This window comes from Solea senegalensis, linkage group LG17 (assembly GCF_019176455.1).
Source record: "Solea senegalensis isolate Sse05_10M linkage group LG17, IFAPA_SoseM_1, whole genome shotgun sequence".
NCBI classification, from domain to species: Eukaryota; Metazoa; Chordata; class Actinopteri; order Pleuronectiformes; family Soleidae; genus Solea; species Solea senegalensis.
In genome coordinates, this window is record NC_058037.1 from 5,471,337 (window position 1) to 5,499,191 (window position 27,855).

The window sequence follows — 27,855 nt, forward strand, 5'->3', positions numbered from 1 at the left end:
AATGTGATCGAGAAATATATGACCTGAGGGTGGAATTGTTGCAAGAATACCTCACTGTAAATTATCCAACCACCATCATATGAGAACAGGAATCATCCATTTTGCCGCATTAATAAGTTGGCAGCGAGTTTGACTGTGCTCGGGCTGGTGTGTATTAAAGCATTAAGGCCTGTCAAAAAATGTGAGACAACAGGATTTCCTGGGTGTTCGGGCCAAAGACGGACGATTATTTATAGCTCGGGACATCGAAAAAGAGTGACACTCAGTGTGGTCTTCGGCTGCTGTATTATTATTATTTTATTAATCCCCTTAGGGAAAGTATTCCTCTGCATTTGACCCATCCTAGAATTAGGAGCAGTGGGCTGCCACACTGAGTAGCGGCAACCCCCTCCGGTTACAAGTGAAGTTCCCTTTTCACTTGGCCACGGGCTGCATTGAAAATGCATCAATGTTCAATGCGTTGGGCCTTGAGAGACTTCCCCTTGTGCCATAGACCATAATCTTCAAAGCGCAAGTCTAAGCAGGAGGTAAAAAAAAAGAACTTTACAATGACAGTGGAGAGTTTATGATCTCGATCACTAGTTTCTGGTCTTCTTTAATAAAACATGATCTCCATGTTGCATCTCATGTTCCCATTTAGATGAAAATAGATGATAGAGCAAAGCAGATACGAGTGGACACCAGTGTGAGGGACAGCTTGTACTATTCAATAGGGAACGGGTTGCTGGTGACATCTAGTCAAGTCAATTTTATTTATATAACCCAACATCACAAACACAATTTGCCTCAAAGGGCTTTACAGCAAGTGACACCCACTGTCCTTAGACCCTCACATCCAACTTCACAACCCCTCGTACACAGAGGAGGATGGACAGATGTGCAGTAGGCGTCACATATACAGAAACATCAACATCTGCAAACTTCCTGTTTCAATAACAGCCCACCACTTCAACAACAGTGGTTTTTCCCATTGATGCCGATGAAGCAAAACATCTGTAACAGTTACAACATTTTACCCATACACACACACACACTTATTTGGTATAATGATATATACCGTGCTTTTTCTATCACTTATCATTCAGTCACTTCCAACACTGCTGAGGACACGGACACATGGACGAGAGACGCTGAGCCACAGCTGCCCCACACAATGAGAAATACTGGACTATAAAGAAGATTTAGAAAGAACCATTACACTTACACATCACCATGCTTCTATTACCTCAGTTATTAACAGCAATACAATACAGTGAATTAGGCGTCTCACCAAACCATTACTGTTCAATGTTTGATCAATTTCAGGTTTACTCACACAGACTGGGTGAGGTAATTTAGTCACAAACAGCCCTGATGTCTCATCCTAGCCTCCCCTCTAACCTGTAGTAGCAAGTGTTAATTAGATACCATACAGTGACTGATAATAAACTGTGACTTAATGGCTATTTTTTTTTTTGTTTTAGATATAATACCCTCGCCGACACCATCACCGATGCTGCTTTCTCAATTAGTCCTTTTTAGACTCGCAGGGTGCTAGAGGATGTGACACGAAAGTGGGAGTTGAAAAGACGAGAAAAACAAGCTGAAGGAGGGGAAAAAAAAAAAAAAGGGGGGAGAAGTCTCGGGGGGGAAGCTGAATCGCTTTCATTTCACATCTCTGAAGAATTAAACCAAGCTAAAGAGAGTAACACCAGAACGGAGGCAACAAAAAGTGATGCCTGGCTCGAGATGCGATAATGGATGGCTTACACCTTGAGAGCTCATGTTTAAAATCACACTGGTCTACAGCTCTTCATATACAGCTGTTCATATGGACTATAAAAGACATATTCTATTAAAATATGTACACTGTGGGAGCTGTATGTGTGAGCAAACATGCCACAATAAAACTATTATTCACAAGTTCACAAGGTTTATTCTAAGAATTTGAAAGCAGGGTGAAGTTTGTTACTTGCAGCATGTGTGCCATGGTAAAAGATTATAATCATGTGACATTATACAGACAGTTATTGTTGTTGAGCTAATATACCGAGAGGTGATTTTCTTCTTAAAGCTGAAATTTTAATTTATTTTCCGCCTTTTTCCTCTACGCAGCTCCCCCTACAGTTTCGGAGTACGTATTTCTGTGTGTGTGTGGCCTCTTGCTGTGTCCTCGCTTCCTCTGGCTCTGCCGTGATGAACGTCTAAAATAGCGCTATTGCTGCCTTGGTGTTATATCTCGTCGCCCGCGATCTTGCAAGGCTAGTTTTCCACTAGCAGACAGCAGAGGGAGCTGAGCCACCAAAAAGGCAATTTAACCATGACATAGTTGTTCTTTAACGGCTGTATTTATTTGTCAATTGCTTGTTTTATTGTTATGTTTGTTTTTTGTTAACTATTCTTTGAGTTAAGTCTTTGGTGACAGCTCTATATGACCCACTAAATTGCCCCCTGGGGACCAATAACGTTTTTTGAATTGAATTCATTTTTGATCGATGGGCCTCCTAAACAATAAGTTGAAACCTACCAAACATCTGTCTGTTTTTGTAATCCCTAATAAGAGAGAGAGAGAAAAAAAATAGAGAAACAACAAATACCATGTTCCCAATTTGTGCTGAGAGAAAAGTCTCCTCTTCCATCTTCTTCATCCTCTGTCTCCTGTGCCCTTTCTTGTGCCTTTCACTGGGCTTTACTGGAACAAATCATTAGTAACACATACTGCTGTTTTCTGTGGGTGAACCAAGCTAATTTTGACACACTCATTATGCCTTCTCGCTCTCTCTCACTTTAAGCCCAGACCTTATACACTTTTCCCCAGACACTGCACACTGGCTCTGGCAATATATCCCTATAAAAGCCGCCTCTCTCTCAGGGGGTGCCTGAGGTGACGGCCCCGCGGAGTACAGCTCCAACCAGCCCACAGACAAATCTCTCTCTCTCCACAGACGGTCAAACTAGCACCTTATCAGAGGTCTGCTTTTCTGTAACAGTGGCACCCAACCGCGTGGACATGGCACTCCTACCTTCCCCATGCTCTCAAATTAGTGTTCTTCCTCGTGCTTGATATCTTGTCTCTTTTCCAAATGTTTTCCTTGCTATATGCTGCAGGACCAGAGCAGGAGTTGAAAAAGAGGGAGAGAGCTAGATGCTACAGTGACAGTGAAGAGGTTGTAATGAGGGTCTCTCTCGCGGTGAAACAATCCAGTATGACCTGAACTCACAGCTCACACACACACACACACAGAACTGTATGAGAGTAATGGGCTGGCAGAGGGAAGAGGGAAAACACCACCATCGCTGTTGACCACCAACTGAGCAAGATAAAACCAGCCAAAGGAATATTACCCACAATATTTTGGTAAAATATTCACTTAGAGGGAACAAATACCCTGCGTGGCTCAGGTGATTCAGCTTAGTGTGCACCTACAGTGAGCAAAAAGGTGGGGGGGAGGGAAGGATTATCTGGCGCTCTCAGTCGTTCCGTCTCATGCCAGGAAGGCACATATAACACCCCAGTATGTTCCCGAAGCCTGCCTCTAATATGCACGCAAAGCCTTTCAAAAGCATTACCCTGCAGACGAAAGACGCGCTTATTGTGGGAGACGTTTCGAGTGAGAAGGAGGTTCGATTCATCAAAGTGACGGCGCAGAGGAAGAGAGACAAGCGGTGACTCGCGGAGCGCGGGGGTTCGCGTTGCCGCAGAGATGTTTTCTAGAAGTGGGGCACATGAGCGAGAGGGAGCGAACAAGGGTTTGGAAATAGCCTGGGATGAAACAGAAGCGGCACAGCTGTGCAGACACGGAGCACTGCAAAACAATGCAAACGACAACGCCCGTGTAGTTAGTAAACACACGCCCGACGCATGTCTGCCTGCCGAAAACAGAATGCAATCTAGAGTGGCTGCAGGCTGGACAGTTTCAGCCAAGGAAGATTGATTACAATCGATTATGTCACCACAGGAAGTGGTAAGTCTTTATCTGTCACCCCTTTTAAAGCCTACAGATCAATCCACTGAGCTTGATTTGGTTAAGACAGCTGTCAGGCAGAGGAAAGACTTGCAGCGGGGGAGACGTTGAATAAAATGAAAAAAAAAACGAAAAAAAAGAGAGAAGCCACCGCTGTGTAGTGTTGTGTCTGATGTGATGTGTTACCCGTTTACTACTAATGACATCACGGTGACCTTTAGAAATTGCTCCGTATATATTTTTTTTCTCCTTCTCAACTACGATGATGAAGAAGGTGCATTTGTAGTTTATGCACCCACTCAGAAACCTAAGCGGTCTTTAAGGTGTGCTCCTGTTTCGCCGTAAAAGTGATCACATAAGCATAAAATGAAGGACATCCATTCTTTTTTTTCCCCCCCTTCCAAGCAAGGCTAACTCAGGCTAAGGTCTATGCATTTTTGTGTCACCTTCTAACTCGAACTGACTGACAGCAGTCAGTTCGCTTTACTTAAACAGTGACAGTGATGCATTTGACCCCGGTGTTTATCCTAGCCCCTCCCCCGCAGACGCAAACAGACAGTGACACAATTACAGCCCCGTACACGGATTCACACTCCTACACACACACACACACACACACTAGTCACTATTATAAATTTTGCTGTTCCTTGCTTGACGTTTGGGAGACAATTTGAAACGGTGAGTCCGTGGACGATCAGCCCTCTGCTGTAATTGGGTCCCTTGTCACCCAGCAAATTCATGTCAGCATTGGTCACATGGGATACTAATCTAAATGGCATCAGTGTCCTACTTAGTGTGTGAGGGACAAAAAAAAAAAGTGTAATAACACAGAGAAGGAAAGTGTGAGACCACTTGTAAAGGATGTGTGCAGGACTGTCAATGGGAACAGAGCTGTATCCCACCTGCGAATAAAAAAAAACAAAAAAGACCATGTGGTTCAGTTTGTTTCCTTCAGGGTCCAAGAAGTAAACACAGAGGAGTATCAGTGGTATAGACACTCACAAAAACAATTTCCCAGTATTGATTTTGTTCATTGTTCTCACACAGTTCAACAGCTGGGCAACATTTGAAACTTCAAATCAATCACTTTTTTTTTTTTTTTTCTTAATGGGAACTCTACACAGCCAAGAAGGAGAGCAGGTATGAATTCCAAATCAATGTGTTTGCGAGAACAGTTTAATATGTAACCTGTGGTCACTGAGGAGCGATGAGAGGTCGAGGAGGAAGTGCAAACTCAACGGCATCATCTCAAACTCAAACTAATTCTTACTCGTCTGTCATTGTCATGGCTCGAAACAACAACACAGTGGCACAGTCTTCACTGCAGCTGCGAATAACAGCGCGTGCCTGTTTTTCCGCTGCAACATATCAGCTCAGTTCAGATGTGACGGATGACGAGTGGAAAGACAGTCAGATAGTTTTTGACATCCGACTCTCGGGTGAAGGCTTGCATGGCAGGACGGGGGTGGGGGTCGGGGGTGTATGGAAGGCGATGGTTTGTGTTTTGAAAAGATAAGGCAATGATTTCAAGAGAAAATGGTAAAAACAAGAGAGTAAACCGCAGCCTGTTCTCATTCCGAGAGTGTCGCCTTACAGACGCACAAGGTACCTCGTCTGGAGGAGACACACTGGGTGGCGCACTTACACTCTCAGATTGGAGAGTGGATATCTACTAAACCTATGTCCTTTTTTTGGCCCCAATCTTAATCCCAGTCCTATCCTGGCCCCTAACCCTAATCTCACTCTGACTTTTATTTGTCTAAATGTGGCACCAGTGAGTTTACATTTGAGTCAATGGAAAGGATACCTTGTAAGGCTATGATGTTGGGATAACACGTCGTCACAGTGCCATAATGTGAAATGAATCATGATCCATTTTACTAATGAGTATTACATTTTCATTCAGGCTATGTATAATGAATATAAATGACCTTTTGTGAGCTCACTTTTTTTTTTCTCCCCCACTATTTCACGTGTCCTCAAGAGGATCAGGCACTTTGGTGGAATTACAACTAAAATTAAATTTCATAGTATAAAGTGAGATGTACAGAGAAAGCATATAATAGTGAAGAGGTAGAAGTCACATTTAATCAACGCTTACATTCATAGGTTATGTATATGCATACACAGGGTCACAATAACCCTTCAATACTGCCATTGATGGATGTATTTGCAAGTGTGTTGCTTTAACGACGCTCATATTCCAACAATTGCAAAGACCGTCATAATATTTCATGAAGGGCAAATATGTGTTGGCGCGTTAGTGGAAAATATCTGTTTGCAAGATCTCATTTATCTTCAACACCAGTGGCTAAAATAACCACTTATACAGTGTAACATTCCGCCAACACAAATAAACGTCTCCATCTGTGATCCATAGTCAATACTGATCAAGCAATCTCTGTCGTTTTGTGAAGTGCTGCACCTGTCGTCGCCTCCGACAGCAGTAAGCCGATCAGAAGTCTGGAGGCTATGGCTGTAAAACTCTGAGAACAAGTTAGCACAATCTATTGTGAAAGTCTGCGAGTGCCATCTGTGGGGGCTAAGTGATGTAATAGGAAGCTGCTGACAGAATAATTGCAGGCATCGAGTAATGAGGCTGAGAAATGGGAGTAAAAAAAGGAGTGTGATGCAAAGTGCTCGAAAGATGGGATGGATGGAGAGAAAGACACAGGAACCTTGAGTGAGAGGTTGATAATTACCACCGGGTGAACATTAAGCACTGAAACTCTTTCTTAGCCATTAACACTGTACTTACACAGTGTTTGGCAAAGACGGCAATTTCACAACATTCGCGGCTTCAGAATCGGAGTTACCGAGGCAAGAAAGAGTATCTTCAGTCAAGTGGATTAGTTCCCAATCGAGAACTCTCAGGCCTACTGTGAGATTCAAGATAACGTCCATATTCAAGGTTCAAATTTCATAGCAAATATGGTGCATGTATTTTACAATGCATTTGTGGCCAGAGCGCTTTAAAGACCGGGACAGCTTGAATGCTGAATTATAAAGGGCTAAAAATATGACTTTTTGACTTCCTATCCTTATTCATTTACTTACTGATTAAAAAAAAAATCATGTTGCATATTTGACACCTGCTGGAAAAAGCAAGCAGACATCACATCTGTCATTCCAGGGGCACAAATCAGAAGGAGGCAGGAGGCTCAAATGGTCAGGTGGGTGGACACTCACTGGTTGAACTCACACCTAGCTCAGTATGAGCGAGTGGGCTTACAGCTCTTTTTGGAAAAATAAATGTCAGATGTACTGGCCTTTAAAATGAACTTCATCTGATGAAAACCATCAGTTTCATCTGATGGAGAAATAATGTCTTGTCCTGCTCCTAACAGGAGCATATTCCCAATATGAGTGCCCTTCAGATGCACCCCAGGGTGCTTCTTCTGAGAGCCCTTTAATGGTTCAAATTAATGGCTGCAAGCTATCAAACAGTGCAATTTCATTTTTTTTCCCCCCTCCAAGGGCTGAGCATCCCACAACCTTGTAATGACTGAACTCATTGGCAACTAAAATGAATGACATGGCTGCACTGTGGGATATATTATACCTTCTAATTGTTGGACGCAACGCTGGTGATTACCTGTCGGGGTCAGTGTGACCCACGTAAAGCTGCACCAGAATATTCTGGATTCTGGAATTTGCTCATTCGGTAATAGGGCTGTCATTTGTTATCCAGAATTTGGTCGTCCGTTTGGACTTGGAGGTGGGAGTTCAAACTCAAACCTTAAAATCCTGTTCATGCTCAAAAAATACAGCCTAGAAGTGCAGCAACAGATTGTCTAAAGTAATAGCCATGTGGTCCAGCAGAGGGAGTGCTGTGTGAGCCATTTTACATCGTTTTTAAATTGTTACATGGCTTCGCTGTGACACAAGGGACTAAACTGTCCTCTGAGTGGACAAACACGACCCCAAACCATCTGAAAAATTGGTGTGGGAGTATTTTCTACACTGTAAAAGACTAAGTTCTAGCTTTGCTTTTAGTTCTACAAGGGCAAGGCAGTGGAAGAGGCATCACAGAGAGGCAACGCAGTAAGAGATCAACGTCACATGACTAGTATTTAGAATAATAATTGTAACGTGTGTGTGTGTGTGGGCAGGGGAGATATTCAAATATCTTGAAATGCATGTACAAATTAGATTTTTGTGTCAGCCCTATTGTGTAGATTTGCTTTTTGAGCCTGATGGTTTTTTCACACATCATCTACTTCTACCCTCAAAAAAAAAAAAACCTTTAAATATACGCAGCTAACGATTGCTACCCAAGCTCCTTAGGCTAATAGATGGTAATGGGGACAGGCTGAGCGAGAGCTTGCATGTAAGGAAGGTAAGTTCACGCAGTGGTCACGCAACTGTTGAAAGAAGGGTGACTACATTTAGTGTTCATTATTTCTGATGAAGTACGGTCTTGTAAGTACTGATATTTTTTTCCCTTTCCTTGCACCACCTATCACTGCCGGGAGATGAACGATTGTGAGGATGGAAGGTGTTGCACAGCGGCCGATAGAATGAGACCAACTCATTTTCCTTTTTGATCCATGCTCGTCTAAATTGGTCTTGTGAAGCAGCAGTGAGGTGGAGGGTTACATGTACTCGGTGGTGCAGTGGAGTTCAGCGTGGGAATGCTTTCTACCAATGACAAATGACTTGTATTTGCATGGCCTTTTAAAACCCATCTACCTCACTGCACAAGTGCAGCCATTCCGGACGGCTCTGAGAGAAGCTGATGAGAAGCTGCCTATTGATTTCCCCTATCGTTCTGACCAGGAAAGCAAATATGACATGAAGTGTCCGTGTGCAGACCCGGACACAAGCTAACATTCACTGTACATGAGAGCACACAAGAGAGTTGGAAAGACAGTCAAACCAGCCCATAAAAATAATGTAGTTATTCTAATGTTTAATAATACAATAGAAGACTGAATAGAAGCCAGTTATAATGAATGTCAAGAGCCACATTTTCATAGAAGTAGTTATAAAAAGCTTGTTTGACTCAAATCTGTATGTTTCTGGAAATACTAAAATGTGACGCTTCAACTCATGCATTTTGACAATATGTAATAAATAAAGAGTATTTTTTTTTTTTTCTACTTCTAATTATGCAGGAATAGAGACGGCTAAATGAATCACACCATTTTTAATAAAACACCCTAAGGGCAAACAAAGCAGTGAGAGGTAAGGAAGGTGATAAACGAGAGATGTATGAAAGAAAGACTGGAGAAAACAAATATCGAAGCCATAAAGGAAAACATACACATGAGCTGCACTTACTCAAAACATGTTCCTGCCCAAAACTCTCCGAGTTGAGGCATTCCAAGTATTGATTGGGTGATTTGTATGTGTTGCCGGAGCTCCTGAAATGTGTCTCGGAACACGTGTTGATGGATGTGTCTGTAGCTGGGCTCTCTGCCTGTGAGGGCCAGTGTAGTTGCTGCGGAGGCTCTGACAGCCTCAAGGTTACCCGCCTGACACCAAAACAGATGGATGCTCCTCATCGTAACTGTCTGTAATGTGTTCAACTCAATCATTCCCTCTCCCTCTCTTCCCATGCAACGTCTCTCTCTCTCGTCGGGCGTTGCGGAGGCAGTTTGCAGCAGCAGCAGGTCTAAGAGGAGTTGTACTGTATATAGTGAGAGCGAGCAGCAGATGTCATGATTTTATTTATCACACTTCCACATTTTCTCCTGGGTGCAACAACTATGCTGGAAGGTTGTTAACTAGAACAAGCTTGGTCTTGTTCTGTGTCTTAAAAGGGGGAGCGCGCTGCTTTTCTGGGAAAATAAGATAATTTGCTTTTCTTCAGAGAATGAGAGGAGAATCGACATTCTGGTGTCAGCGCGGCAAGCGCGTATTCTGACGTGTGAAGCCTGGCTTTGCATAAAATACCTTGAAGGTATTGTCAAATACAAATGAGACATGCTGTATCCAACGAGTGGGCTTTATAATTTCCACATAATTAACACGTCGCATCTCATTTGTTTATTTATTTCTTTTACAATAAGTGACATTAGTGACAGATTACTGCTTATAGTTTCCAGGTATTTTGCCAGATTTGTAGATAGATCCATTTCTACGCGTGGCAATACTGGATACGATGATATGATTTTCAGGATTTTTGTTCAAATCTTGTCTTCCATATATCACTGTCCATGTGATACCTTTTAATGTAAATATTGCGTTAGAAAGACAGAACACGATACAGATTTCCAACGTAACCCATTTCACAGTCTACCCCATATGAAGTGAGCTGGAATCAGAATCTTGATCCATCTTGAATGCAAACTAAATAAGTGCTGGTATAGTAACACTGACTTAAAGTTGTTTAAATACAGACTTTGATAGAACTGATTCAAACTGCAGCATCAGTGCATTTCACATTCTATCTATTGTTTATATAAACATATCGAACAGAGTAACTTGAGTCAATTATCAACAAATGGACCTGCAATATTACAACCTTAAGCGTTACTGCGGTCTATTCAACGATTAAGGGTCCAGTGTGTAACAATTAGAGAGACTTTTTTTTCTTTTTCAAGAGCATCAGGGAACTGTTTGCCCAGTAGCTTCAGCTAGCGCAAGATGGTGGCCTTCACAAATCAAGGCCCTTGCCTAAAGTACATAAAAAAACAGGTAAATTATACAAACTTATGGTTTGCCAATAAAAACAGAAAAGATTTTCCACACTGGACCTTTTATAACAGATGAACAATCAAAAATGTATTTAAAAATGTCGTGTACTACATTAGAAGTAGGAACTGCCTCCCCTCTCCATCTTTTTACTCAGTTTACATTTCCACACTTCAGGCCCTGAGGCATTTAGGCTCCACTGCTCCGCATATACAATTATCCCACGACTCCGCACCCAGCAGTGACACGTCGCGATTCGAGCATCACTGGCTTGATCAGCCAATAGCAGAGCAGCTTGTTGGACCCAGCTCCACACACCCACAAGCACCACACAAGAGTATGTGAGACTCCTATAGGCTGATGTTGGACAATAATACATTTCCTCGAGCCACAATTACACAACAACATGAGCACTTTCTTTAAAGTTAATCTAAGTCGTCTCCCCCATGTAGGATGACGCAGGGAGCCGTGTTCCACTGCTTTTCATGCCTATAGCTGACACAGTCGCCTCAAACACCACAACAGAGAGGGTGAGATCATTTCGAAGTGTACATCTGGGATAGCCGGTGCCCTCAGGACAACTGGTTCTCTGTGGAACTCCTTTGACCCACTTCTGATCTACCTGTGGTATTTATAGGAAACTGTTCTCACATTTATTTGCTCCACTTATAGGCCCTCTTTAGCCACAAGGTACTTTCACATAGTGTATGAACACTTTCTTTGAAGGTCCAGTGTATAATATCAATGAACGTATGATTATTTCTTTATTAAATGTTATTTGTAGCCTCCTTTTATATGTATTTTCGGTAAGGGCCTTGCTTTACAAAGGCCGCCATCTTGCCAAATAACACCCATTTCGGCGTACTATGCAAACAGAATGCAAAGTAGTTCCCCGGTATTACTGTGAAAGGAAGGAGTGAGCGGAGAAATCATTTGTGTAACAATCTGCATTCTCACCATTAGATGTCACTAATCCTCACACGCTGGACCTTTCGGCGTTTGCAAGCAAAATAATCTAGATCTAAATCTGGGATTAAACATTATTGTTTACCTTAATTTGCTGCTATGTTTGACAGTTGCCACGTCTGAGTGTTTTGGGGCTGACTAGCACTTGTCCCACACCTGCTTCTCTGTCTCGCACCTCTCAAGCTACATAATCCCCTTTATAAACAGCAGGTGAGATTCTTCAGCTAAATTAAATACACTCCAGTATGCACAAGGAGGTCTAGGAAGTAATAGTAATGTGTGCATGTTTGCGTTGCTTTTGTCTTGTTTGCTTGTTTACTCTAAAATCCCCACTTGTCCCTGACGTCATGCCAAAGCAGTGGCACCATTGTGTGGCTGCGTCCCCCCTCCCCACCCCCGCTCCAGGTCTGATACTATTATGCAGGTGCCTTCGTCAGTAAAAAAGAAAATGCTTCCATTATTGTTTATTTTCTCCCCGGCAGAACATTGTGGACCACATGAAACACATTCTGTTCTTCAGCGCGCACTACTTTTGTCCTTCTTTCCTCCTTGCTCCTGTTCCCAAAAGAGTAGAGCGACTTCTGAAATGACTGTGAGGTGAAAGCCATGATTATTCCCTCTCATATTGTGTAGGAAGCAATAGTGTTGACATTTATGTAAGCCCTTAGCTAGATGTGGTTACAGCCTTCTGAACACAGCTTGAAAACTAAATTATGGACATTGTGTTAAGCACGAGCAGAGGGGAGCTGGGATCATCGCTCTGACAGGGAAATTCATCACTAAATCTATCTAAGCAATTACAGATGTTGGCATCACACTGATGAACGGTTTTCTGTTGCCTGTCGCCAGCCTCGCTCTGCCTCCACCGCTTTGTTTGTTTACCACGACGCTCCCCGACTGTGGAGAAATGCAACAACCTTTGCACTAATACATTCGTAATATTGAGTGATGGCTCTTGGTGTGGAAGAGGAGTGTCCGCTGCTCTTCTCGCACAGCCCACAACTCCTGTGTCCATCGATTTCAATTAAACTCGGTGGTATTCATGGAACGTGACAGGGAAGGGTCTGCCCGGAAAGAAGAGAGGATTTAAAAAAACAACACAAAAAAAAAAGAGGGATAGACGTGAGACGACAGTGAAATATGAAGATGAGCATGAATAAAGCAGTAAGCCAAAAACATGCAGGATGAAAATACTATAAAAAGATTTTAAGAGTCCATCCTCCTACCTACTTTTTTTCTAATCTCCGCTGGGTATGACATGTACCACCAGAAGTGGCTCTGAGAATGGCCTGTGCGGTGCTACAAGCTCTTTGAATTCCCACTCTCTGTCTTGTTCCCATAAGTAAAGGTGTGCAGTCACAAAGCAGGCTGCAGGGGTACACGGGAATAAATGGAAGGAGAGTAACTAGTTCTTGCCTACTGAGCTTTTTCCACTCGTCTACTTTGTCTCTGCCACCTGGAGTCCTGTTGGTAACAATAGAGTGCGGCGGGGGCACGGCGGTTTGACGCTAACAACTGGTTTTTACAGGCAGAAATGTTCACTTTACTTTCCTCGAGTTGCTTTACTTGGACAGCGGGTATAGAGAAGGAGACAGAGGAGAAGACAATTACTGATATTTGCTGCCAGCTATCGCATGGAGAAGGGGGGGCCGGGGTGAAGGGAAGACGAGGGAGACGCTCCACTCCAACATTGTTAATTAGAATATTTCTCTATCTCAGAGCTGTGCATTGGATAAAAGGCAGACACAGAGTCTGCGTACAAGAACAAGGCAAATCACTGACTTCATTATTATATCAAGCTGCTGGTATTGAACAATACAATTGTTACAGCATACTGCAGTATACTGGATTTGCACAATATTCCCTCCATGATCCATAACTGCAGACACTGGTTGGGTGTATGTTGGTGGGGGTCAAAGCAAAGTGGTGGAGGAAAATAACAGGAAAGCTGATTTTATGCTCAGGAGGATTGCATCTCATTGTCGTTCCTACCTGCACGGGGATAGTGTGCAGTCCAGCTCGTGGATTTACTGACCCCTGCTGGTGTAACGAGTGCACTGCCGAGCTCATGAAAGCCCACAGGGGCACAGAGAAGTACATTTCTAGTGAATTCTAGTGGACTCTCTGAAAGGTAAACTCCAGGCTCCAGAGATTCCCAAAGTAGACTGACCATTTGCCTCTTTATCCTAATATTTATTTCCCTGCTTCTAGCACAGGAAATAGACGTAGCTTTAAAAAAAGACAAAAGAGAGAACAATCAATTACAGTATTCCTAATAAAAGGCACAACTAAGAATGTTATTATATCCTTAGACAGCTCAGTCAATATTAGTCAAGATGTATTTGCAGAACCAGCAACACAACAAGTAAGACCTAAACCTTCATACTAATATGAAACACGTTACCATCTAAGCTCTTGTTTTTCAAGGAAAAATGTGTCTGTGTTGATACAAAATCAATGAACCCATTTTCTTTTTTTTTTAATTCATTCTGTGCAGCACCGGGAGGTGAATTTCTCAACACTAACAGACACACAAACACACAGCTCCAATCATCAAGTGAGAACTGCAGTCGATTATTCACCCGGCATGAAAAATGTTGTCAGTTGATCTCTTGCAGAGTAAAAAGGAAGATAAGCGTGAGAGAGAGAGAGAGAAATAAGACAAAAAACAAAACTGTGCTTTGAGAGATGTGAAGTCATATGATATATAGTGGTGGGGTCTAATGCCGTAAAAGGTCTGAGTGATTATGGGATGCAAGCGCTCACGGAGAGCAGCTCCGCCAACAGCTTCCACCACCTCATTAGTCTGACCCAGCAGCAGTATGCCCCCTCTATTAACCGCTAAATGAAAGACCGCCAACCGTGATTACTGAGGGGAAGTCCCCTGTCGTCATGGGGATAACAGATCCCTACACAGACACACAAGTGCAAAAAAGAAATCACACTTCAACTTCCACAATAGCCATTTGAAGGGCATTTATGAAAAATCGCAGTCGCAGCCCGTTCACTGCTGGGCTCAGAATGCAAAAAGCATGGAACAAACAGCAAACCTGTTACAACATATTGTCTGCATTGCAGCAAAGACAGAAATAACCCTCAAAAAGTAACGGCGTCTCTCAGTTGATTCATTTAAAAAAACAATCACATGAAGCTTTCAACACCACTTTCATGCAGCAAATCTGACAAAGCGTTTACATGAGCCAAACAGGCCTGGAGTCCTTGAGTCAAGGATATGGGACATGTGGGCAGTGGGCCACTGCATACTAGCAAAATAATGTGCATTTATCATACATACATACATACTCTTCCATGAATGTTACGGTGTGGAGATTGGCCAAGCTGCAAAAACTAAGGATCCTACATAATGCAAACTTGACTTCTAACCGTAACTGTGTACCCAACTCTTCTACATGTCAGAAACAAAACATGTATCGTGTGCAATGTTCTCCTTTAGAATGCAAAGAGTCAAAAACAAGGAGAGATAACTCTGCAGTACTCACGGTCGTTGCAGTGAGTCCCCGTGTAAGACGTCATCGAGCAGTCGCAAGTGAAGTTCTCCCACTGCTGGATACACACGCCGTTGTTGGCGCACGAGTCGTCCTGGCAAGTTGTACTTGGGCCTAGAAGAAGGACAAAGAAAGAAAGAGAGAGAGAGAGAGAGAGAGGAAGAAAGGAAGGATATGAGATACCGCAGATGCACAGCAACAGGCGACAATCAGAGCCAATGCTGAGCCGAAACAATACAGGACCCATGCAGACGAAATGCACTCTCGGAGAGACTAATAAACAGCATGTGGGCCTAGAGGAAAGAACAAGGAGCAAACTGTGCCACCACAGGAAGCCTGAACTAGAGTACAACACCTTAAAAAAAATGCTGGGGAAAAAGCGTGGCACTCACAAGGCAACGGAAAGTGTGCCAGGCTTTCTCAAGATCAATCTGTCTCCAGCAGTGGAGGCATTGGACTCTAATTGATCGCGGCGGAGGATCTAAACCGTGCTACTGTACTTGCAGATGAACTGGCTGACAGTAGCCTGGCTGATGTGATGGCACCCTTCATTCCCTTCTTTGTGGAGAGTGTGTGTGGAAATGGACTCGGCATGCAACCCTCATCATTCCAACATGTTTTCGATAAGAAAGTTTTAGCCAAGTAAAACTTAGAACGCCGCATTCCCTCAATGAACAGGCAGGACAAGACATGACGGACAACCTTTTAACGAACGAGTCACGGATAGAAAAAACAAAAAAAAACGCTCATTAAATTCAAACTTTTTTCTTATAAACGTCATAAAGAGACTCTCAGCGGTAAGTTACTTTCCTCAACGTCTACTTCACTGTGGAGACCATGAACAACTGACACGAGACAAACAGACTTCATGAAGAGAGAAATGCAACGAGCACTTGAGAACATGTAGTGCATGTCCTCGCGGGTAGGAGGGTATTCAAAGTCAAACTAGATGTGTGTTTGCTATTCCTCCACACCACACACAGCTCTCAGTTTTGAATACCTTTACCGGGAGGGAATGCAGATAAGGACAAATGCACAGCATAGATAACAAGATAAACAATCCCCTGCCGGAGTCTAGACAGACGAGGGAAAAGGAATCCTTGACAGAGAACCCCCCTCTTGATAATCACGGAGGAAACAAACAAAAGTAAATAAAGTCAAATTAAAGTAAAAGTCCAAATACATGGCAGACAAATGCAAGTAAACAACAATTAAGTGCAATTGTCTTGTGCAAGACAAATGTGACGAGGAGGAGACACTTGAAGTTTGCCAGCTGAAAGTGCATTTACTGTGTAATGTACAGTGACGGTGATCAACCAGGCGCCCGTTATTGTAAACACGTGTTTCTGTTCACAGTCCGCGGGATTCTCATGTGTCTGTGCGGAAGAAATAGAGAGACAGAGCTGAGAAGGAGAAATCTGAGCCTGCGTTTCAGGGTTGCGGCAGGAAGGCGCTCGCTCTCTGATAGAATAAAAAATGATTTGGTTTTAATCAAATAAAAAAAATTTAAAAAAAGGAGAGACAGAGATCTTATACATCAGTAGTACGCTGAAAGTGTTTGGATGTGCTGTAGCAGCCGAGTACAGAACTGCTTTATATGACATACGGTACATGTGTGATTGACTTCCATCAGTTCTCTTCATGACTCCTTTCCTACTCTATCACCTGGCTAACTAATTAACAAGGAAAGGATGGAAACACGTTCCCTTTGTATACCTCTCCATCACTTGTGTGTGTAAACTCCATCACTTCTTTTGCCTTCCACTAGTCTCCCTCTTCTTCTCTGTCTCTCTTTTCCTCATCATACATGTTTTGTTTTTTTTTCACTTTGTCACCTCCGTGTAACCTGAGGGACATGATTGCCATGGTGACACCCACAATGCATTGCACACGGCAGACTTTCAGGCAAGCAGGCCTCCGAGAGGCGGAGTTGAACCCTCTACCTTGCAGGTCGGCTTTGGTGAAACCAACTTTGTTAGCGCGGAAAGAAAGTGAACAGAACAGAACACAGCAGAGTGGAAAGGAGTAAAGGTTAGTGAGGGACCGGCATTGTCAGACAAGTGCAGTATGTGCTGTTGTTGTTCAGTGTTTTCTTCATAGTGGCGGCTGTGTGTGTCTGGACTTCACGTAATCTTCTGCTGCCCTCTAGAGGAGGGCCTGCAATCTACACATTATTTATAATATAGTACAATGATGATCCATCATGTATCAAATTGGTCAATATAGTTTAATGGTAACGCTTCTTACTTCAAGTTAACTTTCAAAACATTATTATTATTATTATTATTATTAGAGAAACCAAATGACAAATTTAAACCTCTAATGTCTGGTGAAGAAAAAGGACGAGGATTAACAAATGCTAGCCGATGGCTTGAAGGCCTACTGAGGAACCTTCTAATTAGACTAATAAATCTCACAAGGCAGGTCGTGACTCTTGCATGCCACAGGCCATCTGTACCTTCACAGCCACGCTCGATCTGCCCGCTACGGAAAAGAGCGTCATTGATGAGGTCTGGCAGGCGGCCGTTAAGGTCAACCGACGCCAAACAGCCCTGGAAGCCCTCTCGAGAAACCACCAGCTTTGGGAGGTTCTGGTACATGTTGGGTCCGAGACCTCCGATGAACAGGTCACCTGAGGGGAGAAGGGGGGGGAGAGAGTGGGAGGAGCAAATTGAAAAATGAATTTAAAGATTTAGAAGTTAGACCATATGAGCCATTTGCATTAAACTTTAAAATCTGATCTCAAATGAACAAATCCTTCCAAAAGATTCTTTGAATTTTGACATAAACCTCAATTTAATATGACATTTTATTCAAGATTGAAGTAACTTTAATCTTTTTTTATTGAAATAATGTCATTGTATCAGTACCAGAAATGGTACCAGGTATCTGATTTTTAATTGCCATTTATAAATATAGTTATATATTTTAAAATTGGGCCAAAATAGTCTATAGAAAAGTGGATTCCTCATGAAAATGACAGTTTAATTCCCACCAAAACAACAATAGTGGTACCTTTAAGGTCAAGGTTCTTGGCACCATTGACATTCTGCGTAACTGACTTCGAGTCCACTTTGAGGGTGTGTGTGTTGGAAATGTCGCGAGTGATGACCACATTGTGCCACTGGTTATCGTTCAGTGAGTTGTCGCTGTTCCCCTTCAGCAGACTTGGACCATTACCCAGGTCAAAGACATAGTGGATAAACCTGTAAGGGAAGAAGTGGGAGATGAACAGATCGGAGTTTCAGTGAGTTCAACTAATAAAGAAAACAATTGTCCCTGCAACACACATATAAAGATTTAAAGATTTAATTTTTATTAATCCCCTTGGGGAAAGTATTCCTCTGCATTTGACCCATCCTAGAATTAGGAGCAGTGGGCTGCCACACTGAGTAGCGCCCAGGGAGGTTGGGGGTTGGGTACCTTGCTACAAGTCAAGTTCCCTTTCCACTTGGCCACAGGCTGCCTAATATACTTTCAGAGATTTTGGATCAATAGCTGCTCAGTATTGTTAAATGTATCCTAGCTGAGGAAACCAAATGTCAGCACTGCCATTTTAAATATGTTAACAGCCTCTGGAACACAACCATGACATAAAAACACAGCTGAACTGTCTCACTCACTCACCCTTTGACCAATTCGACGGCAATGAAGTCATTCCCGTCTCCACTGTTGAAGATGATGAATCCGTCCGACGACGTGGTTTTGAACTGAAAGAAGAGGTGCATTGTGGTATACGCCTGCAGAGTAGCCAGGCCCAGGTAACTGCCCTTCGTCTTGAAAGTCACCGGGTCGGCGATGATGAAGCGCGTGCCAAAGCGGGCGTTGAGCTCGCAGAAGTCGATGTCCCCGTTCTTGCACATGTCGATGTACTGCATGCCGTTGAACTTCAGGCTCTGTGAGGAAGAGTCAGTGACACGCGGTGTTCAGGAATTGTGTAAAAGACGGAATCATAGTGACTGCAGGGAATGCATAGGAAAGCAGGGGAAACACAGGTGTTAGGGATCCCATTAATGATGCTTCATTGAACTCTTAAAGCTGCAGTGCATAACCTTTGGTGATTTCTATTGTTAATACCGTATTTTCCGCACTATAAGGCGCACCTAAAAACCTCAAATTTTCTCAAAAGCCGACAGTGCGCCGTATAATCCGGACGAGACGGAGCCGGGCATGTTGGATCCCGTATTCGCCCAACTGTTTAATTCGGACACTGAAGAAGAAGAATTCGAGGGATTCGCGGATGAGGAATAACTTGATAAAGTGAGCTTTACATGTTTATTTTGTGTGTTGTGTTGTGTGACATTAACGTTTGAGCAACGTTGAGTTATTTATATATTGTTATTGCTTTGCACTATTTCGAGTGTTACTATATTGTGATAGCACGAACGTTTGATTCACCGTAACAGTATCAGACTGTTTTTTACGTGTTTATTGAATCCAGGAAAAGTTCCCCTCCACTATGTGATATAAATGTTGCACTACATGTTATACCCTGCTGTTGTTAAAAGATAAACGAAATACCACATCACATAAAACAGCTGTTTATTCATGTTGGGAGTAAACGGAGTTGTCAGAACGCTGGTTTGTAATCTATAAATAATGTTTGACTGACTGTTTTGTTGACATTCCCTTTAGCGCAGCTCCATCTAATGAATGCATAACGTAACCCCAGCCTCTACTGTAGCGTCTATTCTATGCGCCTTATAATGCAGTGCGCCTAATATATGGACAAAGTTTTAAAATAGGCCATTCATTGAAGGTGCGCCTTATAATCCGGTGCGCCTTATAGTGCGGAAAATACGGTACTATTATTCTGCCTCTGTTTGGTCTCCATGAACAGACATGATGTAATATGATTGTATACTGTGTTGCAGCACCATCAGACCCGACTGATAGGGGTGGGTGTGGGCAAAAAAGGTTCATTCCGTCACATTGGAGCAGATTTCAGTTCTTTTGTGAGCGCTGGTTGTTGGTTGTTTTTATTCACACTCCAACCTGTTTGCAGCTGTCTTGCTTTACTACGTTGCCTCCATCAATCTTGACATAAACCAAATCACCTTCTACGTGCGGCGAGGGAATGTTGCCAGGCAACACGAGATCTCAACAGCACAACACTGAGAAACACACAGAGCGTGATAAGCATTGCGTCAACTCGTTTGACAGTGGTTTCAATGTGACCAAATTTGCCTCGGCGAAAAGTTGCACGTTACAGCTTTCGTTTCGATGATTTGATGTGATTTTCCCACCCACCTGTAAATAACACGCATTCTCGTCAATATAAAAGTGTTGCTCTTCATCTGCTGCCCCGTGAATGCATTGCACCTCGTACCTGAAGATGCCCAATGAAGGGCGAGGGAGTAGAAGAAACAAATCGCCTCTCGGTCAAGATGCCCGTCTCCACGTTGTTGAACTCCAGCCGGGTGTGGTCACCTGGCATCTCGCCTAGGATGGAGGAGGAGGAGGGAGAGAGGAGGAGAGACAAGGGATGAAGGGGTTTGAGGAGGAAGAAGCACATGCAACCTAACCTTAACCTTAACTTTAACCTATCATTCACCATTGTGTCGTCTTTAAGCAAAACATGGCACATGTTCCATGTAAGTATCCTTTTAAAATGCAGCTTTTTATTCAGTTTATCAGCTTTAAAATCTTATTTGGCTGAGCCCTGATATGGCATACACAATCACCATCACTGTTGAGGAAGAAAATAGTCAATGAAAAGCAAGAAACAAACGAAACACGCATGTCACCGGTGCGGCGAACAAGTGAAATACCTTCCGCCATGTCATCGTCCACCGTGAGCTTGAAGGTTTTACCGCGACGGAGCACTCGCACCGAGTGCCACTCATTGTCGTTGAGCTTTTGTCCGGCATAAAGAACCTCAGGGCCTTTGCCTGAAGAGGAAGGCAAGTTAGTCAGGAGAAGTAAAAAGAAGCACGAACACAACACAAGCACAAACCCAAAACTAAAATATGAAATTTATATTCTGGAGGAAGTAACAAAACTAAATTCTTGGTTTGGATTTGACTAATCTGGACTGATGGTGAGCTATAGGACAATCACATGCTGTTACTCAGATAAAGACTCAAAACTTAGTATAACTGTCTCTTTCTGGGTGATCATGTTTTTGGTGTTTTATGGCAGATGACATCCATAAGGTGGCATTACTGCCTCACTGGAGTCCTCTTCTATTTCTCTTCCTCCTGTCTTTCCTACCTTCTCATCCCTTTTTCGTTATTCCTTCTCAAGTTGTCCTTTACAATCACACCTTTAATTTCACTTTGCATAGACGGACAACCACCAAATATGGTTTTACTGCAACTGCATGTCCAGTCAATAAAACATGTGCACATGTGTTAAGTAATTCATAACACTAACCACTAGAGGGCAATCCAGCCACACTGTTCCCAAAAGGCCAGTGCAGCAAATTCATAGAAATCTGATGAATAATATTGAACGGAGGTTTTAAATTCAGAGAAACAGTATTGTTTTCTCTCTTATTGACTTTCGGACCACAATAAGGATATAATTAAATGTATGATGTTCACGTTGACCCAGCCCTGTAGGAAGTGAAGTGTGTGTGTGTGTGTGTGTGTAGAAGGACATAATCTCAGCGACATTTCACATCTTCTGATGCTTTGGACGTGATTTTGAAGATTTTTTTAAACGGACTAAAGAACTTGACCTCTAACCAAAAGTGCAAACTTGACTATATAAACGGAGGAATGACATTTTATTAACTAGTTTTCAGTGACCGTGAAATTATTTCAGCCTTAATTGAAATATTTTAGTGACAAAAATAAGGTACGGTGACCTAAAGTCTTCGTCCTCTCTGTCTAACCTCCTGCATCCCGAGTCCTTTTACATGAGTAAAAGCATGTTTGCTGACACCACCTGTTTATCTCAGGCTTACATAGTGCAGTATGTTTAAATAAGGGAGCAAATGAGACACACAGCGATATATAATACGCTATAATTGGGGGAAAACAATACAGCCCATAGAGTAGCTATAGGCACTTGGGGAGAGATTAAGAACTAGTAGCCTGAATTAATTTGAAAAAAAAAATGGGCCATTTAGAATCCATAGAGTACATGGGAGTAAAATTTGCATAGCTTTGATCTCTGGCTATTACTTTTTTACCCTCTTATCAGAGAAATCCTCTTATCAGTGTCCTGCATTCACACATCCCTGCCCTTACATCTAGCACACAATCAAACATTGACTGAAGGAAGAAGGCTGCAGAAGAAGAGTGTTGACTTACTGGTGTTACAGTTTATCCTGACACAGTCTAGATGGGGAGGGGAGAATAAGTGACAGATGAAATCGCATCCTTCAAGGTTATAGCTGCAGACATCCAAGAGCAAGAAAAACCACCTTCCGGGGACGGTCACATGATGCCAGCGGCCATTTTAACCTAGTTGGCCACTGATTCAATATGAATGTACTTCATTAGAAAGGTTAAATTATCCTGTCAGGTTAAATATGATCACTTAAATGTATGTATATCCAATAAGTCATCATGGAATTTGGCTACAAATTGTTCAAAATGGTCGCTTGCACTTCAGTGGCCACATCGATTTTATAACCCAGCAACTGGAGCCAAATGATTGTACCATTTTCCCACTGTTCCAATGTAATATTTCTAATTCTATTATTAAATACTGTGGCTCGGATTGAAATCTCCATCCATCTGTGTTTGGCAGGTGCGGGTTGAAATCCATGTGACCAGGCTGCTCATGTGCCGTCAACCGCAACAGAAAAGTGGGAGCAAACCGCCTCGAGCCACACAGCACCAACACCTTACAGATGCCTGCAATCAGAGAGGATCTTGTGGGGGATGTGGAAGATAGGTGTCCAAAAATGGAACAGCTTAGATCATAATTTGTTTCTGGAGTTTTAGGGAGAAAAGTTTGTCGAAAAAAAAAAAGAGAAAGAAACATGGACCATATTCCAAAAAAGTAATGCTTTGAATAAACTATAAATTACTGACAGGCTTTATACGTCCAGTATTTATTTAGGGCTGCACTCTGCTTAAACATAACCTCCCATGCCACCATCTGCAGGCGTGCTGTGTGCTGTGGCATCGGGCTGTTTGCCAGATGGGCCGCAGGCTCGGGGGCCTTTGAAGGGGTGAGTGCCATCTTTGAACAAGGCATGGGAGATGCCAGCTAGACCAAGGGTCACTGATGGCCAGAAAATATCTGCTATCATGAGAAAAAAACGATAAATAAAAGTCCACAAGAACAGACTCGTAATGGCAAGAATGCACACAATCAGAGCGGCGCTAAAATGTACAAATGCTTACTTGCAGTTCTGAATAGATGGCTGAATAAAATCTGACATGTTGCTAACTGAATCGCCATCTATTGGAGGAACTTTATAACAACAATAATAATAATAAAAAAATCTATTTGCACAAAAGAGCATGACTAAAATGACCTTTCATGTTTTCAGAAGATGTGCCGCAGAGCATGGACAACTTTGTTAAGTGTTAGATTGATGGATGTAAAAAAATCTACAAAGACTCGGCATCAAGGCAGAAAGTTCAGGCAAAAACAGTGCATGCAACTACGACGACAAACTAGAAAATGGTTTTAGTATGTGTTAGGTCTGATTTCAAATGTGGACCATGAAGAAAAAAAACAAACAAAAAAAACATTAAAGAAAATCTGGCCTCCTCTTGAAGACGAGTGGAGGCGAGCCAACGGGGGTGGGGGGGGGCGGTTTATACGATACCTAGGTTGACAGTCAGTTTGACCCTGCCGCTGTCCAGCTCGAGCCGCAACGTGTCTGCAGACTCGCGGGACGTCGCGGCCATGAGCAGACCAAAGGCCCGCTGGGACATGAATCGGAGCGAGACGTCCTCGGCCTCGCTGTGCACGACATTTGGCATCACGACCTTCATGTACATGCTGCCGTCATAGGACAGGATCGAAGACTCTGCAAGAAAGGAAAAAAAAGAAAAAGAAAAAAGACACAAGTCTTGAAATATTGACGATGATTCAAACGTGTGTGCAAAAACAACAGATACTGTCACGGCGGCATAAAGACGGCATACGCTTTCTGACAGCTTTCTTTTTCACGCTCACCAAAGCTCCTGATAAGATAAAAGCCAACGTGTGATATGAAAACACACAGAGCGATTTAAAGATGAAACCGGCATGCATGCCTTCCCCTCCACAGTTTATCAACACGCACACGTATGTCCCCACATGCCCAGTTGCAGCTGTATTCATCATCGGCTGACGGACAGGCGAGTGTCTGGGATCTCAGGCTGCTGAAGTGTGCGCATGCTGCTCAGCGTGCAGAAAATGAAATCATCATGCTGCTTCCTCATCAGCCTCTTAACTCCCCCACTATAGACGTAGGCTGGCGTCTTTACAATTATCAAATCTCATTTTTGGAAATGTAGAACCAGCGTGGAATATGCAAGTGTATGCTGAGCCAATACAAAAAAAACACGGGAATGTCTGTGTCTAAAAAAAGAGACAATAAGTGCACATGCAGGTTTGGACACTGAGTTGGAAGAGGGGGGAGAGAGCCAGAGCTCGTGTGCCTGTCAGCAGACTTGAAGCCTCTTGGGGAGAGAGCGAAACAGATTAAAAGGGCATCCAAGCATGAAATACCTGTTTTGACACTTCAGCTTTTAAAGAAAAAAAAATAGCCCCATGGCCTCTGAAAGGCACCACCATTTGGCTGCATGCAGGGGGGAATGTTAAGGCTGTAGGTGAGCAGCACCCAAGAGAGGGGTTGCACCTGTAAATGATGCAGTGTCGCATGTTACACACCCTTCGCTTATTCCTTTCTTGCATGCGGTCTTTTGGAATAAAGTGCCATCTCCAGGTTGTGGAGAAAATGTTTACTCATGCAAAAGGTAAACACTTTATAAAGGTGGATTCTGCTTCACTTAAAGCTGAAGAGTGGGTATTTTACACATAAATAACACCCATTACGTTCAAGTCATCGCCAAATGAGTTCACGCAGTGCTGATTAAGCCCATCGGCAACAAGAAAGTCTCTCTGTGTTTGGCAGGGTGTTGCAGTTCTAAATCTGGCGACTGTCAACCGGCACGTTTGCCAGAGCAGGAGATGGAAGCGAAAGCAGTGACAGATACAGAGATGGATACAGTGACAATGAGAATGAAGTGGACACTGTAACAAGTTGTATGTGTTGTCCCTTGCCCCACGTAACTATAATGTAAAACTGTGTCACTTTTGTTCAACTCTCACTTTTTCTAATTAGAAAGAAGTCAAACTTGTTGTACCCTTTTTCATCTATATTCCTTAGAAACATCCATCCATCTTCTACTGCTTCATCCTCCACATGAGGGTCGCGGGGGGGCGCTGGTGCCAATCCTAGCTGACAAGGCGGGATTCACTCTCACATTCACACCTATGGTCAATTTAGTGTGTCCAATTTATCTAATAAGCCAGAGAACCTGGAGGAACTCTCTCTGTGTGATGATGTTATAAAGTGGAGACGCCCCCTGGTGGCTATTCAATACATTTTTACTCCCACATCGGCGGCCTTGGGAGAACCAGGCGACTACAGTGCATTATGTACATGTCTATTGGAGAAACAACAAGTATTTGTATATGATTTCCATAGACAGAGCATCAGTAATGATTGTAATTATTGCTCTGCTTGGCTGTAAATGGAAACTCCAACATCTGAGGCTATCAACACATTTTATTTCATGAAAGAAGTTGCCTCTCCGTTTTTTTTTTAGTCCTGGTGCCAAATCTTAGCGAGTGTCCATGACAAATTTCTGATGCCTCAGACAAAAAAAAAAGGCAAAATTACAAAAATTAAATTTTTTTTCAAAATTACAGACTTGAAAAGAGAGCAATCACCAGTGCTGTGGCTTCCCCTGGCTGTACAGCGACACAGAAAGAAGAGAAGGCACTGCTCGGTTTCTGTAAACTGTTTAAAGTGTGTTATGTAACGGCTAGTTTTTGAATTAAAAATTCTTGTCTCGCAAACGTGGACATTTTTTTTTCGCTGTATTCAACAGTAATTACTCTCGGCGCCAGAAGATGCTGACAACAAATTAGCTTGGCTGGTTGCAGAATTCTAACTAGCGTGAGGTCACGGAACCATTCGTCTTACAAGGGAAAGCGCTCCGCTTACAAAACACGAAAATCCCACATTTGTCTGTGTTGCTTTGAGGGCTGTTGTAAAATCCATTCTATGAACAAGCTGCCGACTGTGTGGGTACAGTAGCCTGGAGGATAATGAAACCTCGACTCGCTACTGTTCTACTCAATTTTAACTTGCACAGGCTCTGTCTCTCTTCATGTCTCTCTTGGTGTCTCTCTCCCACAGACACACATTTAACCAAAGAAACATGGCCCGCTCACAGATGGATCCTCTAACTGACAGAGACGCGTATTGATTTGTGAGCCGGGTCAAGTCCCGGGCTAAAAGACAAAGAAAAACATGATGAGAGTCAACCGGCAGCTCAGAAAACCCAAAGCAAGAAGGGAGGAAAATAAAAATAAAGTCTAACGTCCACTCTGATGATCGAAGTGGGATGAAAAGAGTGTTGAAACACGTTGGAATAATAAAGTACTAGAAGAAAGTGTGAGATTTTCTGAATTTGAATATTTCAAATTGCATAAATTAAAAACAAATCAAACACAGTGGCGCTGGTTGTAAAACCTCTGATAAACAGCTCATTTCCGTTGACTTCCCCTGCTCCACGGTCAGAACCACAGCGTTGCTTTTTAAGAAAGCCATAATTTTAATGGCAGCCCTGTGTTTGTGCACAGAATCCTTTTAGGGGGCAAAGTAGTCCCTGTCATGTCTGGCTGTCATCAGTCAGCCTCAGCAGGGACCCGCTGTGTTGTAGTCAAATGGATTTTTATTGTGTTAGAAAGGTTTTTTTTTTTTTTGACTGCAAACTGATTTATATGATTTTGAGTCTGTTTGCTTTTAAGTGACCCGTTAAAAAAAAAAAAAAAACTGACGGAAAGCTGAGTTTATTCTGATGCTGTCCACCCACTGCTTTTAGAACAACTGAAGGATACGTCTTACATTTAAATAGTCAAGGAGTGATTGACAGGATGGAATCATCACCGTATGCCTCCTCAACATGTAGTCAAAACTAGACGAGTGATAGGAATCATAATAAACAGTAAAAAAAAAAAATAGCTAATAAGACTAAATACTAATAATGATATATCATTTAAATTGAGATGATCTATTATTAGTTACAATACTATTACAATCACAGTTAAAATCAGTGTGTGTACATATCCAGTAATTATATATACATCAGAAGTCAGCATGACTACAAAGGCCAGTGGTGCAACTCACACAGGGAGTCAGACAATAGGGTTGTAACCACATTTGGAGGCGAAATCAAAGAAATATGTGGCAGGTGAAATAAAAAAAGTTGGTCTGTTAACTCAATCTCCCCTGCATGTTAGCTTCGCCTAACCCCAAAGACGGGGGTACAAAGGACAGACTATTAAAAAAGCTTCATCACTGAATAGCAACAAGGAAGTGGAGGAGCGGCTGAGCTAAAGCATTTAACATCACTCCCTGCAAACAGTGAGGACTGCAGCTGTGATTAAAACCATTCATATAGGGCACAGATATTGCCAGTGATCGCACTCCAACACTGCGGCGATGAAACTTAAGCGATAGATCAGCAGCTATAAGGAAGTCATTTCACATGGTAATTACGCCGCTTTTTGTCCGTCCGTCCATGTGAATGCATTTGTGTATGTGTGTGTGTGTGTGTGTATGTGTGTTTTCCAGCAAGTGCCGCACTTTACATAATTAGCAGTCCAATTGA

The 27,855-nt window shown here is 42.7% G+C and overlaps 1 protein-coding gene across 11 annotated transcripts in view; it reads right to left on the minus strand.

Moving 5' to 3' along the window:
• The window catches only part of LOC122784154 (neurexin-3b), a 279,349-nt gene that overhangs the window by 148,154 nt on the left and 103,340 nt on the right, over window positions 1–27,855 (minus strand). For 5 of the 11 annotated variants that reach the window (XR_006362147.1, XM_044049270.1, XM_044049275.1 and 2 more), the window contains 9 exons: window positions 23,790–23,993; window positions 22,315–22,341; window positions 20,827–20,946; window positions 20,385–20,497; window positions 18,683–18,951; window positions 18,071–18,261; window positions 17,514–17,687; window positions 16,999–17,025; window positions 15,050–15,169 (listed from right to left, as the gene is read on the minus strand). Coding sequence is in view for 9 of the 11 variants with exons in the window: in XM_044049270.1 (XP_043905205.1) it covers window positions 15,050–15,169; window positions 16,999–17,025; window positions 17,514–17,687; window positions 18,071–18,261; window positions 18,683–18,951; window positions 20,385–20,497; window positions 20,827–20,946; window positions 22,315–22,341; window positions 23,790–23,993 (1,245 nt within the window). In the remaining 2 variants the exon portion in view is untranslated. The remainder of the gene's footprint in view (window positions 1–15,049; window positions 15,170–16,998; window positions 17,026–17,513; window positions 17,688–18,070; window positions 18,262–18,682; window positions 18,952–20,384; window positions 20,498–20,826; window positions 20,947–22,314; window positions 22,342–23,789; window positions 23,994–27,855) is intronic. The other 6 variants (XM_044049273.1, XM_044049277.1, XM_044049271.1 and 3 more) reach the window with 3 other exon arrangements.